The sequence below is a fragment of the Amphibalanus amphitrite genome, unplaced genomic scaffold, assembly GCF_019059575.1.
Source record: "Amphibalanus amphitrite isolate SeventyFive unplaced genomic scaffold, NRLGWU_Aamphi_draft 000869F_arrow, whole genome shotgun sequence".
NCBI classification, from domain to species: domain Eukaryota; kingdom Metazoa; phylum Arthropoda; class Thecostraca; order Balanomorpha; family Balanidae; genus Amphibalanus; species Amphibalanus amphitrite.
This window is the reverse complement of record NW_024882363.1, coordinates 135,828-155,128: the sequence shown is the minus strand read 5'-3', so window position 1 is coordinate 155,128 and position 19,301 is coordinate 135,828. Positions and strand designations below refer to the sequence as shown.

The 19,301-nt window shown below is 54.2% G+C and overlaps 1 protein-coding gene across 8 annotated transcripts in view; it reads right to left on the bottom strand.

Annotated features, from left to right (window-relative positions):
- LOC122367418 (tyrosine-protein phosphatase Lar-like) overlaps window positions 1-19,301 on the bottom strand; it is a 135,234-nt gene that overhangs the window by 19,125 nt on the left and 96,808 nt on the right. For 3 of the 8 annotated variants that reach the window (XR_006254054.1, XM_043340463.1, XM_043340464.1), the window contains 8 exons: window positions 16,298-16,437; window positions 15,793-15,937; window positions 13,913-13,930; window positions 12,163-12,257; window positions 11,564-11,771; window positions 9,670-9,803; window positions 3,548-3,698; window positions 2,497-2,802 (listed from right to left, as the gene is read on the bottom strand). Coding sequence is in view for 6 of the 8 variants with exons in the window: in XM_043340463.1 (XP_043196398.1) it covers window positions 2,497-2,802; window positions 3,548-3,698; window positions 9,670-9,803; window positions 11,564-11,771; window positions 12,163-12,257; window positions 13,913-13,930; window positions 15,793-15,937; window positions 16,298-16,437 (1,197 nt within the window). In the remaining 2 variants the exon portion in view is untranslated. The remainder of the gene's footprint in view (window positions 1-2,496; window positions 2,803-3,547; window positions 3,699-9,669; window positions 9,804-11,563; window positions 11,772-12,162; window positions 12,258-13,912; window positions 13,931-15,792; window positions 15,938-16,297; window positions 16,438-19,301) is intronic. The other 5 variants (XR_006254055.1, XM_043340466.1, XM_043340465.1 and 2 more) reach the window with 2 other exon arrangements.

The window sequence follows — 19,301 nt, the reverse complement described above, 5'->3', positions numbered from 1 at the left end:
CTTCTCTGTACATAGGGTCTTAGGGGTTATCTCAGTTACTGGCGGCCACCTTTAGCAACATTAGTGTAACGAACGTTATCGTATAAAACAGCCTCAGTAAAATTCCGAGCAAGGGTGGCAATGTCGGCCTTAATGGCTCAAATGCAATCTAGCGCGTGAGGCTAAAGCACCACGTTTACGATAAAACGCCGTAAAATACATGAACACGACACCCATCTATCTATAATGCGACAGACACGCCTTCGAGTCGGCCGACACACAATAAATAGATAGAGAACGGCGGTTGAGGCATGCCTATTGATAGCGGAGCCGGACGGGCCCTGCCGAACACTCGGCGTCAACAGTCCACTGATCTCTAGGCTGACACCGATCTGCCTGTTCCGCCCGCCCGCGCCGCCCCGCCCGGAGGTCCGCCCCCGCCCGGGGACAGGGGAGGGTGCTGCTGCGGCTACTGTGCCGGGGAGTCATACACAACACTGACAGGCCGGGACGGGCCACATTCATCACTACCAGCTAGGCAAAGTGTAAAGGGAAAACGTCGGCTCGGCGTGCACACGCTCACGACAACGTCAATACGGGCGTCGGTGGCTGTCGGCGACGGCGGCGACCGTCCCCGAGTACTCACTGCGAACTTCTCAGAGACAGAGCACCACACACAGAGTGACCGGGAGGAGAGGAGAGAGCGAGACAGAGAGCCAGAAAGACAGAGAAAGAGACAGAGAGAAAGGCCAGATATAAAATCACCGCGCACCAAAGTCAGACAAAAACAGACAAGCAAAAACTGTCCGATCCGAGGTGCGCACGCAAAATAGGGCGCGCGCCAAATGGTCGCGCGAAAAATGGTTATCTCAGTTCAAAATTGGTCACAGGCTCGGAGCTAGCGGCCGACAGGCCAGTCCAGAAGTCCATGCAAAAGAATTGCCAAGTGATGTCTACGACAGTCCTATTGAAGAGATAGTTGAGTCCCGCTTCCCAAACGCGTAGGGAATTTCGCCAATTTTCACTGTTTTCAGAACCAAAGATTTAAGCACCAAAGATAAATGAGAAAGATTATTTTACCTTTCAACAGTTTTTGTGTGTGAAAAAAATGGGTGCATGGATTTAAGGTCGAGGGTCGCTCATTTGAATTTGCAATGTAAAGGAAGTTGCATGCTCAAATTTTGCAACGTCATTACTTCTCCCACAATGCCTAAAATTTTAAGAGCATCAGAGGACACACTGTGGAGCGTACTTTAACTTAGCATCGAAGTAATTAGATGGCTGAATTTCCTCTTCCGGTAACCAAGTTCATTTAAAAGTTATTGATGAGCATGCTGGCAAGTGCACGAGAAAAGACTATGTGCCTGGTGCCAAACCAAAAGGAAAAAAGAAAAAGAAGTCACTGTCACTAGAGTTGTCATTCTTTTGGCGTTGTGTGAACTGTTCTTTTACTGTAAGAATTTAAAAATTGGTTCGGTCCATCACTGAGATCACACTCGACCGAACACGTTAGATAATCATCCAGGTCCAGGCAGCGACAGTTTCGTTACCAAGCGGCGGAGGACACTGAGCATGTGCCATAAATCGCTACATTTCGGGCCAAAGAACTTTGGCACTTTCAATAATCCATTATGAAATATCCTGGAGCTCCGACAAAATTTTAGTGAAATATGTAAAAAGATTTGAATAATAACCCCCGCCAACGTCTTTAAACAACCACTGATACTCAGCTTATCCGAACAGCACTTTGGAAGCCAATATCCCCAGATCACCCCGGAAGCAATGTCAGCTCCCAGACTGATCCCCGGAAACTCAGCCATGAGCAGCCCGGCCCTCAGCGACTCCTGAACGGTCCGCGCCCCCGCCGGCCCTGATGGCACTGCAGTGATCGGCATCCCCAATATCAGCCCGACGGCACGGCCAAGATAGATGGCCGGCGAACACCATTAAAATGTCCGCTTCACAGCCTCCGCGATCAGGCTCATTTGCCTGCATTTCGGCCATCGATTGCGCCCGCGTCTGAGACGTGAGAGGTCTGCAGCTGGATCCTCAGCGGCTAGTTCAACAATGAGATGGGACATCGGGAATTGATGAAGAAATGTGTAGTCTCAGCATTTGTACTGGAAATCGCAATAGATATAAGGAAATGGCCTTTGGTAGACTTTTGAGAAATCAACAATTTTCGTTGCTACATCAGCCTGGCAACACGGTGAAACCGTCACCTAGAAAATTGACGCTGACGTATTGCGGAATGATTTGACTTCCAGGTCACAGGTCAACCCCGACACTACGCAACATTTTTGCCGGGTTACTTTGGTTTTCCAACACATCGGGGCTTTTCATTAATTATAAGTACAGTCTTTGTACCAACAATTTGACAAAGCTATCCACTTCAGCAAGATAAAACCTACCCCCCCCCCCACATCATTCAGAGTTTTCCTGCAGAGTTTTACTGCGTCCTATCATTTAAACATCCGACTGCGGGGCTCTCGCGCGCGTCTCGACCGCCGTACGTACCGTCCTCATCGGTGCGCGCCAGTACCGGCCGGCTGGCGGGGCCGTCTCCGACCCGCGTCCCGGCCAGCACGCGCACAGAGTACTCGGCGTATTTGTGCAGCTCGTCCAGCGTGAAGTTGCGCCGCGTCGGATCGTTGACAATGATCTGCACCGTCTGCGAGTCGTTGTGTCCGGAGAGCTTGTAGAAGAGCTTGTAGTAGGTGATGGCGCCGTTCTGCTGGTCGGCCGGCGGCGGCCGCCAGGTAACCAGCAGCGAGCGCGAGTCGATGGCGCGCACGGCCACCTCGCGCGGCGCCTCGCCCGGCACTGGGGGCGGCGGCATCACGCACCATGTGCACATGCAGGAGGGACGGAGGGCCGGCGACCGGCGGCGGCGGGGAGAGGAGGGCGGTCAGCTGCCCACCCTACCCTACCGCCGCCGCCAGCCGCCTCAACCAAACTGGAGCCAGCGAACTGGAGTGATGAACCAAACAGTACGCATGTTGAACGAAACGGTGAACGGCGCGGCCGGCCGGGCGGCGGAGTTTGCGGCGGAGACCGGCAGATGGCAGCAGGAGAGAGGCGCTGATGGCTGCCTGTCCGTATAACCACTGGAGGGTCTTACATGAGGAAAACTGCCACCGGTCTCTGGCCATAGCCACCGCCCGTCCGGCCAGCGGCCAGCAAATGAACAGCCCAGTCCCAGCGGCGGCGTATAGGCTAATATAGAACAAATCTCCGAACCGGCACAAACCAGCCAATTAGCAACAACAACCGCCTTAGCCGCCGCTGGACCGTGCAAACCAAACATCGTACGAAAAAGGAATAACAACAACAACATCCAGATGTAACAAGTCATACAACCGAGCGGCAACTGCAAATCAGTCGGTGCAAGAGCAGAGTGACGGTGCGAAATATATATGTAAATATATAAGTGTATTAGGCATTGGTGAGAGTGCAGTGCGCGCATATCACCAGTACGTGAGGTGCCCGGTGCTCGCCCGAGGGCGGTGCTCGGTGCAAAGCGCTCGCTCGCGGCGGGGGGGGGGGGAAGGGGTGTCGGGGGTCTCACCATACTCGTCCGTGCGGAAGGAGACGGCCGGCGTGGCGGCGCCCTCTCCCATGCCCGACTGGGCCGCCACCCACACAAAGTACTGGGTGTTCGGGTACAGGCCCTCCATCGTGTACTGCTCACGGACCGGGATGTTGATCCGACGCTCATCCTGCGGGCAGAGGTCACCAGAGGTCAACAGAGGTCACAGCGGCCACGGCGGCCACTGACTAGAGATTACAGCTGCCAGAAGTCACTAACCGGAAGAGCACAGGTCCCAGTTCAAGGGGTGCACAGGTCATGTATTGCTACTCTATCGACGGACACAAAAGTTGAGGCAGGAATCGCCGGAAAGCTTAGAGTTTTTAATCTCAGCAAGCTTCCGCCGAACGGCTTACCAGTTGGTACGACAAATTTGTTACCTAGTCGGCGCGACTGGCTAAACCCCGCCGACCTGAACCCAGCCTGGCCAACTCGTAGCTCCTCGTACACCACGACCCCCTCAGACAAACCCGGAGATTTATCCAATCTCCAGCACAGAGGAACGGATTAGGTACTACATTATCAGAACGGAGTACTACATTACTTTATAGTCGACATGTTTCCATGAATCACATACACTTCCTCATCCAGCTGCTGGCCCGGACAGGGAACTGAAGGTAAATAATTATGGAAAGTTATACGGTTCTTTACTGCTTTCTCTGCCCCACGGGTGGCCCAGCGATCATAGGGTCATATCGTCGGCAGAAAGCATTAGGCTGACGATTCGTCCAGCTTTTCCATTACGCCATAATGGACATTGGGCATAGGGCTGGGCGAAAAAAGGCACAGCATACTTGTTGCTGGGAAGAAAATAAGCGCCAAAGTTTTATTGAGCAGACACCGCCGGTTACTGTTTCCAGTCCCGGGACGGGTTTACAGAGGAGGACCGGACTGGGTTTACAGAGAGGATCGGACTCGGACACACACGGTGAATCAGCGTTCCGCCGACCCCGCCTCGGTTCCGGCTGTGACGCCGCACCCCAATCAGCGCACGGTGGTTTTATAGGGCCGTTAGCGGTTCCAGCCAGTCATAACAATCAGTACGGAGAACAGACGCCCACGCTGCCGACAGCGGGTAGAGATTCAACGGTGACTTCAACGGACCGGGGGACACTAGCCGGGAATCGATCACATCGATCATAAGTCACAGCCAGAAACCAGAGCCGTGTGCCGTCTTCAGCCCTTCTGTTGGGATGTGACTTCAAAGTCAATGTGTGAGCGTATGTGGGATAGACACATCCATCCTTCGACAAATAGGTTGAAGTGTCGACGAATTAACCTAAGAAACACAAAAAGCAAATGTGATAAAACGATACCAACACTTTTCTGTCGCTCAGCCAACGCAGCGTCACCGCCGGTCGAAGCCAGCCGCGACACTCATCAAAGATGAACTGGCGACCTAACTAGCCAAGTTTGGACATAACACTGTCACAGCGCGCGCGAACAGGGATGGTTTCCCTCATTAACTAGATCACCACCATCCCAGCGATGGCAGGTCGTCGAGCGACGTAGACAGCCTACAAAACCAGTCTAGAAACATTGAAACCTTGCCTTCATTGAAACTTGCCAGCCTTGAATATGAATATACAAATCCATCGTCTGATTATCGATGATCGCTGCACAAACGACGATTATGTTAACTAGCAAACAAGCCCATTCACGACATGGATTTCCAAATAGTCGGATCTACCACACCTAGAATCGGCACCACATCTCGGAAAAATCGTCCCGTTTTCGGCCGCACCGCGCCATAAAACCCGGATCTCTCGATCGTGCTCAGTTGGAGCAAAACTTGCGTCGGAACGTGCTCCACTTGCCGCTGAGACGACACAAGAACGAGCCAACTGTCGGCAACTCAAACAGCACGGCGCCCTCGAGACGGGCCGCCCGCGGGCCGACGGGGAGGGGCGGGGGAGGAGAGAGGGACGGGGAGGAACCGACAGGACCGAGGACGGACTGGGAGGGAGCAGCACAGCGGAGTCGTCTGACGGTACCGGCAGTCGATGGAACGGAGCCGGGCACATATGGCGAGACAGACGGAACGGGGTCATGAATCATGGAGGAGCCAACCGAGCTGGCTAGACTCGGCTCGAATTGGCGAGCTGAGGTAAGATAAGGAGAGCTGAAGTGAGCTGAGGTGAGGCAAAGTGGGCTAAAGTGAGCTGAAGTTGAGCTGAGAAAGGCTAAAAGGCGCTGACGTGAGCTGAGTTGAGGCTGGGCTCTGGAGAACTATCTGAAGAGAGCTAAGGTAAGGAAGATCAAGAGACTGAGCTGAGGCCGGCGCTCGCTCAGGTCGGTGCACTGGAAGAAGCTTGCGCAGTGTAAGCCTGCAGAGTGATCGCTAAGTCCATCGTGCGCCGAGTAAGCCCGCCGTGCGCCGGGTAAGCCGCAGGTGCGCCAGGTAAGCCGGCGCCGCGTCAATACGCCGCGACAACGGCTGGAGGATCAGCGGAATGTGGTCGGAACAGAGAACGGCTGCAGCCGGTGGGTCGTTTGGAGCTCAGCATGGCTGCGACTGTGCGGCTCCGACGGGATCCCGGCGGCCGACAACGGCAGGCGCGCCGACTGAATGAGAGCAGACGGTTGGACACAGCATCAGAGCAGGGACAGACGGAAGGACAGAGCATGGACAGACAGGCTGGGGGAGTGGCAGACAGAATGGCGGACGGATGGACTGATGAAATGAAATGAAAAAGATGTGAATGGCTGGTGAAAGGATCCATGAAAACAGGAGATGGACAGAGGGGTGGTCGAAGAATGAGGGCGGATATCGGGACAAGACAGCAGAACACAGGTGAGATAAGAGCGTTTGGATAAAGGAACAGGCGGGATGAGAACAGCTCACATGCGTGACGGTTCGAATATAAAAATAAGCTCACAGTGCAGCAGTGCAGACTTCCCTGGATATAAACTCAGATTCAGTTTCCAGCCAGATTTCCGTTCGAAATCCCTATAAAATATATTGCAACCAGGGAACAGCCCATCTTCGTGATAACCATCCATTCCAACTATCCCGTATTCGCGTTACATTGGCAATCTCCCTACAAGCCGGGCCTATTGCGGTGGTTTTATTCCTTTAATACCAGCGCGGCGCATGGCCTCAAATGAAGCTGGCGCCTGGCCCGCCCCGCCTGTCCCGCTCTCGGTATAACCGGAGGCGCTCGAGCGGTCCCTGGACGCTGTCTGGGATTAGTACACCGCCAGAAGCACACCTCATACGCCGGAATGGCACAGGACGGGACATCCAACACACCACTAACTATACCCCCTCCCCGTCCGTCGGAGGGTCTCTCTGTCCCATCTACCCCTCGGCATCCCCCTCAGCGCCAGACTGACATACCATATCCCGTCCAATCGAGCGGGCCAGACCGGCTCGGCGGGCGAGCCGGCACATACACCTGCAATCTGGCCGACCAGCAGCAGCCGTCACCAATTCATTACCGAGAATCAGCGGCTGGCGCGCTTTAATATTCATAACCGACGGCAGGCTGGGCGAATTAAACAGCGTGCCGCGGCGGCCGGCCGACGGCGCATCCGCTGCTGCCGTGTCCGCAGGGAGAGGAGGGGGAGGGGGAGGGAAGAGGGAAGAGATGGGAAAAGGTAGGACAGGACCTGAGGGAAACGTGAAGAAAGCAGAGCGGAAGGGATGGGAACAAAGAAACACGAGGCAAAGGACACGAGAAGTCAGCAGCTTATAGTCGAGGTCCAACACAGGGGGTATACCAGTCGACCGCCGTCCCTACGCCGCGCCCTGGACCACCATGACCGGAGTCATCACATCTCCGTCAGAGACACACACCAAACACGGCCGCGCACACGGGGGAGCGGCGCCGCTCGGGCCCGGGGGAGGGCCGGCTGAATAATACATATCCCCAGCCACCGCCGTGCCGGCGCGCCGCTGTCGCCGCCGCCGCCGTGGCCCCGGCCGACCAGCCTCTTCCTCGGATCCATTAGGAGCGCGCAGAGCGGCCTAATTTGATTGAAACGGCCGCCACGGCGCGCCAAAAAGGCCCGACAGCCAAGTTTGCGACCCGGCGGCGCACTCGGCTCTCCGCCGCCGACAATGTACGTGCCGTTCATACCGATCTGCGACGGAGACGACGGGAGTCGACGGAGGCTCACACGCGCCGCCCCCGCCCCGCCCCCGGACTGCAGACCCACCGGAAATGGGGCGATTAGAGGGTCAAGTGTTTAAATGGTATACTAAGACCACTCAACAAAGAGTCAAGCATATGATGAATGGAATACAAATATCCTCGTGCCGTGCCGGCACGGTGAGAGGCACAGCACTGCCCGACACAGTACGAGAGCATTATCTCGTGCGACACGGCACAGCACGGCACGGCCTAGTATGTACGGTACGACACGGGACGGAAGGACACGGCTCGGCACGGCACTGCCCGGCGGCGACAGAGCCTGGCTCAGATCAGGATACATGACCGACCAATCGGCCCTACTCTCGGCACACTGAGGATTACCTGGACACCATTTGTCCGGTCGGCCGGTCCGCGGATTGGACACAGTGAGCCTATATTGGTCACACAGGTATACCAGATGGAAGAGAGCGAACACAAACGATGGTGGGGGACTCAGCGGGTGACAATGGTCGGGGACCCCGGCAGAGAGGTAGGCATAACCCGGGCAGGAGCGATAGTGATACCTAAGGCAAAGTAGTCGCAGCTGGGAAATACAATATGACAGAAAAGACACTTTACGAGGGCATGGCTATACGGGGCTGCCGATCCCCGTAATCCCCAAGAGTAGACAGTTCCAGAGGATAGATGCTGGTTTGTATGTAGTAATTGGTTTTTGAGACCGGGTGACCACTCTTTGAAGGCCTCCTGACAATCAGCGGACTCCAGTTGTCCCCTGATGGAAGCGTGGTTACCTGCGCCAGGCACGAGTGGCGAGCAATCAATACACAGTCGCCTAGCGGGCAGTCAGTCGGGCTACGATCATTCAGCGGTCCGGCATTGATTATAATGACGCGCCGGACGCCTGACATGCTGACCTACATAGATAACGGTGTACGCCAGACAGATCGCTAAAATGTCACGATTTAATCGGTTAATGCATCGGAAGAGTGTGAAAAGAGTGCTGCATTCGAGTGTGGGTCGGTACAAAGAAAAGTTGCCGATCATTGCCATTGGTACGGTGCACATCGAAAGCATTTGCATAATTCGAACGAAATTAATATGAATATTTTTTTTTTTATAAAGTGGCATGACTATAAAAAAACATAATTTCTGCTACACCAATGGCAAAGTTGAGTTATGCGTGTTCTACAGCTCTATTGTCATTGACTGGCAACAGCGTTAGTTTGACCTTGTCTTCCCAGCTCCGGGTAACAGCCAGTGAAGCTTTTCCGGGTGGCACCATGATAAGCCTACGTCCCATCACGTTTTGGCAGACAAAGACTCGGTGATATCATTTCCGCCGAATTAGGGTGTCTCTGAGCGCAGTCTCCTACCAAACTCCACCAATGGAGCGACAGAATAAACTCGCGAATAGTGCTCTGCCAGACAAATGACATTTTAGCATTACGCATGAATGAAGAGGCCATGAAACATCAGGGGCAAATGCAGCTGCTGTGCCGTAGAGACCCGCCACACGAGTTCAGCAGCTGCTCGACAGCCGGTACCAGACGGAACTCCCTGCTCGCCGCGCTGTCAGTCTGCTTCCCCGAGTGGTAACGGGCAGAGTTTAGTTACCAAGCTTATATCGGCGCTGCACTAGTGATGGAAACACAGCAGAGGAGCGTTTGAGAAGCCTGATGTTAACGTGGGTAACACGGCGGGACTCGACTGAGCGGCACTTGAAGGCACGGTACAGGATGCCATGAGACGGGAGGGGGTGGCGGCTTTGAAGTTTTACACTCCAGCCAGCAAAGGTCTGATCCAGTAGACCGTCTACCGTTCTGCCTGTTGTGATTTCACTACAAACCCCACCAGATAGCACTGAAAACCTATCGGAATCCCACCAAAGCAATCACTCACCAACAGCCTAAAGCTAATTCTCATATACCAAACCTTCCCCTCCTCCTCTCCCTGTCCTCTCCGAACCTGTACATCCAATTCGACACCACCGCACGGCCCACTCACCGCATCATACGAGTCGTTGTAGTAGACGACATAGTTGATGATGCTCTCTCCCGAGTGGGAGGGGCGGTCCCACTCCAGTTCGGCCGTCGTGGCGTCCGCCTTCACCACTCGCAGGCCGTTCGGCTGGCTGGGCACTGCCGCATAGGGGAGACGAGGTAGGTCAGATCAGAGGGCAGGTGAGATGTCAGAGTAGATGACGGGTGGAGAGGTCAGGTTTGGGTAAGAGCTAATAAGGCACGTCAAACCAGAGAGAACAGGAAGGTTATTGTGAAACATGATTTGACAGGTTAATATAGAAGTCAAGTAGAGCTAGACGAGAAGCAAACCTAGGTCAAGAGTCAATCGAGTTAAAAAAGTTTAGCACCTGTAAGGATGATGGAGTCGCAAACACAATCATCGGCTAAACGTTACACAACATAAGAAATCATGAGACCTCATATCAGACACATAAATTATCTCGAATGTATAACGTCCGGAAACGAAACACGAGAAGACCTGATATCGGCTTCGGATAAAACAAACATTATAGGGAAAGCAGGATCGTCTGATCAGGCATGCGGGTACAGGGAGTGCACTCAATTCGTGGCACGTCTGACAGACTCGTATGGTAATGCCGTCTTACATAATGCCACTTTGTGTAAATGTTGTGTTGCGTAATGTCTAGAAGCTTAGAAGATCATTAAAACGTTTAGCTTACCGGTGAATAACTCGTGCTACCATGTTTCATAATTAGTACACTGGAGTTGAAACCCCGTGCTGTTGGTTTTGTTATTTGTAATTGCTAATGCATTTCTGTCTTTTTGTTATTCATATTAAGAATCCACGTTTCTACGAACAATTTAAAAAGTCCACTGTCCTTTAAAAAGCGACTTCTTCGATTACATACGCACATGTTATCGATATTCACTGTAACGATAAAAACTTCGGTCAAGAGTCGAATGCTCAATAGGTATATTGCTCACAATCCCGCAGCGCTAGCCGCCAACCCCAGCCACTGTATAACGTCTCCGGTCCGGACTGAGCCGCGTGTTCCTCATAGCCCGCTCTGTTCCGGTGGATCGGTGGATCGGCCAATCCGTGTAAAAATGAGCGAATGACTGAATGAATGAATGAATGAATGAATGAATGAATGAATGAATAAACGAATGAATGAATACGCAAGCGTCATTACGCACAGCAGGTGTGGAGAGAGGACAGGGAAAGGCAGACAATCATTCGACAGACGCGCCCAAAAGGAGCGTGTCGGCTAACATAATTAGCGTCTCCAAATGAGCCCATTAACTGACGAAGGCGTTTCTGTCAACTTTAATTGACACAGTTCCGGCGAAGCCTAGGAGAAGGAATCCAATTTTTAGCGTTATTAAATGCCGGGCGGTGGCCGGCGGCCCGGAAGGCGGCGGCGGGGAGGGGTTCCCTTTGGGTCGCCACTGAGCTTCTCTTTGAGTCACCACTGAGCTGGGTACCCACTCGGTAACCGGGCCGGGGATCCGGCCGGGGCGGCGCCGAAAGCCCGCTAAGATCGCGGTTAATCAGACGGCCGAGTTGGCCGGCAGACTGTGGAGCACGTGCGGCATTCATTGCGGGGAGGCAGTGGCGACTACTGAGCCGGCACGGCAGCACCCGAGACAGAGCCCTGGGTGACAGCGCCCGGCTACCAACCGCGCCGGATAGCAATAGACTGGGGCGGGAGTGACGGGAACACTTAATGGCTAACGTGGCTTTAAAGCGTATGACGCACAATACTAAGCTACTAAAGGTACCAGTAATGTGCATTGATAATATACATTGTCTAAGAGCAAGCTCCTGCTGCACACACTGCATCATACTGTAACATTACAAGCCTCTGCACCAACCGTCACGATACCCCACCGTCCCACGGCGACGCCTGACTCACCTCCCTGCTGTGTTTTGGCTCGCACCGGTACGGAGATGGGCCCCGAGCCGGCCAGCGTCTCGGCCTGCACGCGGAACGTGTAGATCTCGTGCGGGATCAGGTTGGAGATGGTGGTGAGGGTGGTGCTGCCGGCGTTCACCACGTCCGACTCCCACTGCTTCAGGGGCTTGTCCGGAGTCCGAGTGTAGTAGACACGGTAGTTGGTGATCTGATGTGGGGCAGAGAGGGGTAAAGTTAGTCATACGGACGATATAATTTACAAGGCATAAACACCGTCACGACAAAACTTCTTTTACGGTGCAGACTAGAACTATGAAAGTTGTGCTCGTGAAGGCATTCAGCTGACTGCTGAGGTTTCGCCATGTTCCCCCGTTTGCTGCTAATTGTGGTGGTTAAACAGGTACCTAATGGCAGGCATGATGACTTATGCCCCTTCGAGCAGTAGAGGCTGACCACAATGATTCATTGACGCTGACCAATCACACTCTCACCCGAGTACGTTACGATAATTGGTCACTCGGTTCCAGCGACAGTAGATAAAACAGAAACTGTCCTCTGAAACAAACCCCATCTCACCATTTATTTCCCTTTCTCCTCACCTGTCCGTTGGGCTGGTCGGGACCGTCCCATTTCACCACCAGGGTACTGGAGCTCAGCGGGCGAACGTGCACGTTCTTCGGCGCCGAGCCCGGCTCTGTAACCGCCGAGAGGCAGAGGTCAGACGGGTCCACAGGTCTGGGTCATAAGGGTCACCGAGCACACAGGTTTCAGGTCAGACGGATCGGAGACGGTGTCAGGTGGCCGCAGAAAAGACACCGCAACATTTTCGAAGAGGCTTGTGTGACACATCACGAATCAAAGCTCGTCTTCGCCTTGGTTGACTTAAATGCACTACAGAGAGGGCACGTAACACTTCCATAAACCCAATTTATGTGACAATACTGTTGACACCCGAACATATAGCCCCATTGTACTCACCACCTATACCACAAGAAAACAGCAAATAACCCTTTGCATCACAAAGAGGGACCCAAGCCTTTCCACTTATTCGCCGCGGTGGAAGAAAGGCTGCCGCCGGAAGCGGGCAGTTCTGCCTTTTACCGCAGTATTTACCGCCGCGCCGCCAGGACAGCTTGGCAGGCGACTCACGATCGGCCGAAACAAGGTAGGAAAATTCGATTTACGCTGGCCGGAATAATGTTTCTCGGCGGCAAACTGAACAAGGCGAAACCAAACACTGAACACGTCAGAGTCAATGTCGGCGGTCAGCCCACGCCAGTTCCGCCCCACTCGGGTCCGGGTGCAGAAACTAAACTAAGTGATCATGTGCGCTACGGTGCTGGCTTTCCCAGTCCGGGTAGAGGTCGCATGCGAATGCGATTGACACAATCTGACAGACGGCAGAGCTCATTTGACACCATCACGAATATCTTTATCAGGAAGCAGAAGCTTCACCAATGATCATAATTTAAAGCGACGTTTTTTTTTTTTTTTTTATTCAATATCCATCGTCAAAATTTAGTATCTTCCTTGGCCCCGTACATCGTAACTCACATCATTCGCATGGGTAATGCCGTGTTCGGGCCGGGCTCAATGGCTACGTCTGACATCACATCCTCTCCGAATGACGTCACCAATTAACCTTAGTTCAGCATGACGCCACGACTCAAAGACTGCAGTAATTAGCAGCTGAGTGGATCCGACTCTCTGGAGCTGACCTTTTCCCGGTGGCTGACGGCACTGTCTGTCAGCCCCCCGAGAGTGGGGCAGGTCACAGCACGGAGTCCGCCACAGTCGTGTACAGGGAACCCCGTCAAATGCCCAGACACGAGTCAGGTCCTCCGCGCGGTCCCCGGGGGGTGGCCACGTGTGTGTGGGGCGCGGCAGCTGGTCACACCGGCACGTGTGAACTCAACCCCTCAGAGAGAGCAGCCGTCAGTTCCAACACCCCCGAGACAGAGACCGAGCGAGATCCTCAGACAAACAATACATCGGGGGCAGTGCTCCCAACTGAGACGCCGCTCCGTGAAAGCTTTCGACAAGTATACGAGCAAAGTGCAGACGGCTAGGCTAAAAGCTACTGAGAGCTATTAGGGCATCGAATGAAGGCAAAAATACTGAAAATGTGGCGTTGCTTCGCAATAATGCATACGTCGAAACTAAAGGTGAAATAATAGCTAAATAATTGACAGAGTGAAATCAATCAAATGAATCGAAAAAAATGCGTGGGGCTTCTACAAGTCATAACGAAACAAATAAGCAGCGAGCATACGAGCTAACATCGAAACAACCAAATAGGAGCAGATGGTGCCATTCGCACGTGTAAGACAACACCGACGATCCACTTACGGGCCGATCCACGTCCGACTGTGTCCGCCGCGCACGGGACAGAGCAGACGAGTGAGCGAGAGGAGGAGACAAAGTGTGAGGGGAGGAGGACCACGACAGGTCGCGGGGCGGTCGCCGCGGCGACGGTTAAAAGCCTGTCGCGCTCAGCACATGAATAACACATCAGTATTGGGCGGGCGGTGGGGACGGTCAGAGACACGGTGGGACCAGGCAGCGACCTGTCCCCCCGCGGGACGCGCCTCTCAGACGTCACCAGTCTCCAGAGACGGAGACGGAGGGAGGGAGACACCGGGAGACGGCACTGGGGGAGGTGTAATGGGACCGCGCCTCGGGGAGCGGCGGTACGCAGCCATCAGCGAGTGGCGCACCGCGCTAACAGCGCGCGTCTCCGTCCCCTCTGCGGCGTCACAACACAGCTGGGACCGTCACCGGAGGACAGGATACATACATACACAGGACACAGGGGACGTACTGCCCGACTGACACATTATACAGCGCTGCGGTGCATTACGGGTGGGGGGGGGGGTAATGAAGTCAGAGGGCACATCGACCTGTCTCACGAGAACGACCGTCGCGCCGGGAGGAACTGTTGACAGCAATGATCAGATGACGGATAAAGACGATGCAGCCACACAGACCACTCGGCGACACATCACACAGATTCCCAGGATGCGAGTTTACAAATTGGCTAATAACTCTGCAATGAACTATGCCTGGGCTCGTGTATCTATCAAATATACGAATTAACCCTCGCCCATGTAGGGGGGGGGTTGGTGCAACCCCCCCCCCCCCCTGAGGTTTTTCGGAAATAGTGCAAAAACGGCGGCGCGCAGCGCCGCCAAATTTTGGGTACCTTATGGGGCAAACCTTGCGCATCTTTTGATAAAAAAAAATTAGACCGGGTCATGTCAGGTCACGGAGTTATGACGTCACAAAGGGAACAGCCTCCGGTCGGATTTTCACAAACTGAGTGCCAACGCCCGAGGTTTCCTGCCGGTGGTACGAACATCGGTTGATGGATCGTGATGAAACTTCCCATGCATGTTGGGGCAAGTATTGGCTATTATATGGTATAAGAAACCTGACCGGGTCAGGTCAGGTCACGGAGCTATGACGTCACAAGAGGAACAGCGTCCGGTACTATTTTTGAAAAACGCCCGAACCACTATTTTGCTAATTCTTGTCACCTCAATGGGAATATTCAGCAATATTAGCTTCTATAGGGAGCAAATGGACCTCCCAAATCCAAAAATACAATCAGATTTCAAAAATTTAAATTTTGATTTTTCGAATTTCTGCCGCCGACTGTGACCTTGCCGACTTCCGGCGCTCCCAACGCGCCATTTTTAGAGCTAGGGAAACGAAATACATACCAAACGATAGAGAATTGATCAAGGAACACGATAGTGAAGGTTTCAAGTCGATATCTCCGACCGTTTTGCCGCAATCGCCGCGGAAAGTTGAAAAAGTCTATTGTTTCCGAAAATTTGACCTTTGACCGGTCATAAGTAGGTCAAATGTTGACCTAGGACCAAAAAATATACCACCAATCGCGAGATCTCGGCGAGAGCAATCCGTTGGTCTTTTCCGCTAAGCTCTACGACGCTCCGTTTTCAAACGCCAAGGGGGGGGTCGCACCAACCCCCCCCCCCCCCTGCATGGGCGAAGGTGGCAGATCGCCGTTTACGGGCGAGGGTTAAGCAATAACGTTAACCTAGTATAAAAATGTGCGTAATCGTACGATTTGACAAATGTTTTAGGATTCCAGCAATATTTTCCAGCAAAGTTTTCTATTTTAATTATGACCAATTTCGTCACTCAGCGTTGACCCCACCGCCCTTCCATGACCTCTATGACCCGCCTGTGACCGGTCGGCTCACCTGTGGGTCCGGTGGTGACCTGGACGGGCACGCTGGGCTGACCGCGCCCGATGTTATTGACGGCGATCACTCGGAACTCGTACTCGGTATACGGAGCGAGGTTGGGCACCACGTAAAACAGCGTGATCACTCCACTGATCTCCTCCTGTGGACAGCGGTACAGGGTCAAAGAGCTGTTCAGTATCAGTAACAGCTGAAAACCACACAGGGACGAGTTGACGAGGAAGGACATAGAAACTTCTGCACCGCAAATCACTATACAGACTGAGTAGATAAGATCATTCAAGGCAGCTAGCTCAAACCCCGCAATGCTGTATTCTGTATCACAACCACACAACTCCATCACCAATGTCCCTCTGGTCACGGCCTATCCTGATCCCTTCCACAATGACACGCTCGTGCCCCGCCGCGCCGCGCTGGGTACCTGTTGGATGCCGTGCTTCTGGTTGTACTGGATCACGTAGTACTGGATGGTCTCCTGGTCCAGGTCGTACGACGCACTTACCTGTTGGATGCCGTGTTTCTGGTTGTACTGGATCACGTAGTACTGGATGGTCTCCTGGTCCAGGTCGTAGGACCACGTCAGACGAACAGACTCGGAGGTGACGTCCGACACCCGCAGGTTGGTCGGCGGACGCGGCATCGCTGCCGAAACAACGACGACACAGAGTTAGGTGGTGATGTGATGACACACGGAGATGTCACGCTTGTAATGGCGATCCACGGGTAGACGGCCAGAAGAGTAAACGACCATGGGGCCCCAGGCGGGCAAACGTCTAGAATGCAGAGTGGCATAACATGACAAAAAAATGTGTGTGAGAGATCCAAATAAGACCGGGTTTAGCCTCATCAGCGATATCATCTGATTCTCAACCAAACAGCGATAAATGTATCCCGATCAGAGCAGACCTGTATAGCAGTTTTATTGTATGATGCACTATGTAGTGTTTTGAATCCGTCCAAAATTCGTCTAAATATGACACTTCATTGTTGATATTATTGCCACTCCAAGGATCGGCATTCCTACACCCTTTCAATTCCTCGACTATCCCTCCCATGAACCTCGTTCGACCCAGCGCGGAGTCGTCGCCGTCGTTCATGTCACGGCGTCACAGCCGCCGGCGCCGGCCGGTACCGCCCCCCCCCCCTCCACTCCCATTCAGCGCCGCCTGTCGCGTGACCCCGGCCGGTTTGCGGGGGTGTGTTTCTGGTGTGACGTCCAGGGATGCGGAGCCGGAGCCGGAGTCGGAGCCGGAGCCGCCGGAGCCGGCATATTTTGCCCGGAGCCGGAGCCGGAGCCGGAGCCGTGAAACAATATAGCCCGGAGCCGGAGCCGGAGCCGGAGCCGCCAAAAAAGGGGGCGACTCCGGCTCCTTTTTATTTTTTGAAGAGGAAAAAAAAATAATTGACCTAGCTCGGTTTGACAGTACAAGGCAGTAAAACATATGGTACTTTACTTACGTCATGGGCCATCAACTGAATGAAAAAAGCCGAATATCCCCAGTATCCCACTGTACGCAATCAACTTCTTGTCTGCTCCTCCCCCCCCCCCCCCACGTCTACTGCATCCCCAGAACATGAGGACCGGTCATCAAGTGACGGCCATTGTTTTCAAGCCAGTGCAGTGGACTGCGACTCCCAGCACCGTCTCTTCCCCTCCCCCCACCCCCAACCCCCAACCCCCAACCCCCCCACTCCCACCCCCCAATGCAGCCGAGACTGGTGTCAGCTTACGATGGCTCAGTGAACTCCAATTCGCGGCGACTGCGTTTCTAATGCCATCGCTTCCTAGTCCTTTGTTCTGCCAGTTCTCTCCGAGGTGCGTTTGCGCGAGGACGCGGTGAGCCGGTCATGGCAAAGAGTAACGCGTATAACCAATCCAATTTTTCTTCCACCCGTATTTAATTGATTGCATAGAGGATGTACTGAGTCGGAGCCGGAGCCGCCGGAGCCGGACCATTTTACTCGGAGCCGGAGCCGGAGCCGGAGCCGCCACAACATTTCACCCGGAGCCGGAGCCGGAGCCGGAGCCGATTTTTTTCTCCGGAGCCGGAGCCGGAGCCGGAGCCGTCTGAAATTTCCACGGCTCCGCATCCCTGGTGACGTCACGGCCACCCCCGCTCGCGGCACCTGACCGTCCGTCCTGCGCAGTACGTGTCGAGCGCGACACTATGTTTGGTGTCCACGCCACAGAGCCATCGATGGCCGGCGGACCAGAATAGCTCTCGGCGCGGCGCCAAATAGAACCGACGGCCCAATAATCACGGGGCAGGTACCGCTCCCGCCCGGCTCAAATACCAAACAGACATGAAAGTGCAATGTGCGCCGTAGGAAGCGATCAATTAGTTTGTTAAGTGGCGATGACGTGAAATAATGTTTTGTATAGGTGGTAGGCATGCCAACCGAGTCAACTGCAACATCAGACAAGTGTATCTTTGGCTCACAAATACCGGCTTACAGCAACAGGCAGAACTCACGCGATTGCGTTCCTATTCCTAGTTTAGATGGAAAAGTCATGGATCGTTACGTCACTGTTGGTAATCCAACCACACTTATAACCAATCGGGATAGTATCGACTTTCGAGCACCACGGATAGGAATTTGTACCGACTATCACTTTCTGATTCTGTGCAACTTTACTATGGTTCGACAACATACCGCCATGAATATTCAACGAGGCCGAAAGAACGGGAATTCTTCTTCAAATCCATTTCTGGTCAACATGGCCGCCTTGTAACCATCAACGTCAACAATCTAAGAACTCCTCCCCGATTGGATCACTCGTTCGTCAATACCCATCCCCATCAAATCAATCATCAACAATCAATCCTCACGCACCAGCCGACTGCGGCGCAACAGTCCCCGCCGCGGGGCCCAGCGGCCCTCCGTCCCTGGTGACCTCTCGGCCGTACCCCTGTCACGTGACCTGTGACTGTACGCCGGTCACGCGCCGGTCGTCCGGGGACAGTCAGCCGGCCGGGATAAACGACTCGGGCCGCCGGCCGCCGCTGGACGCCCGGTGTCAGGGAGAGCGCCGGCCGGACCCTGCGGCCGTCAGTTCCCGGTCTACGGAGACGGTTCCGGGCCTTCAGAGACGGTTCCGGGCCTCCGGCTCACGGCTAGGTCTGTGTCGGCTTTCGGTTGGCTCTGTTTCGCCACAGCTCACGGCTATCTGCCGTAACTCACGAGTGGCTCTGCCGCTGCTCCCGGCTGGCTCTGTAGTGGCTCACCACTGTCTTTGTCACAGCTCACGACTGGCTCTACCACAGCTCACAGCTGGCTCTGTGGCGGCTCTGGGATAGCCCTGTGGCGGCCCTCGGCTGAGTCCATCGCGGCTCACGGCGGCACGTGACAGGATAAACCGGGACCGACCGTCGGACTGCGGACGGGCCGCGCGGCTCGTCAGACGGGCCCTATCGACCCCGCTCGCTGTCTCCGACAGGGGCACAAAGCGGAACAGGTAGCGGCGATGGAGGCTGGAAAGAACCTATGAGGTCAAATGTCTTCGT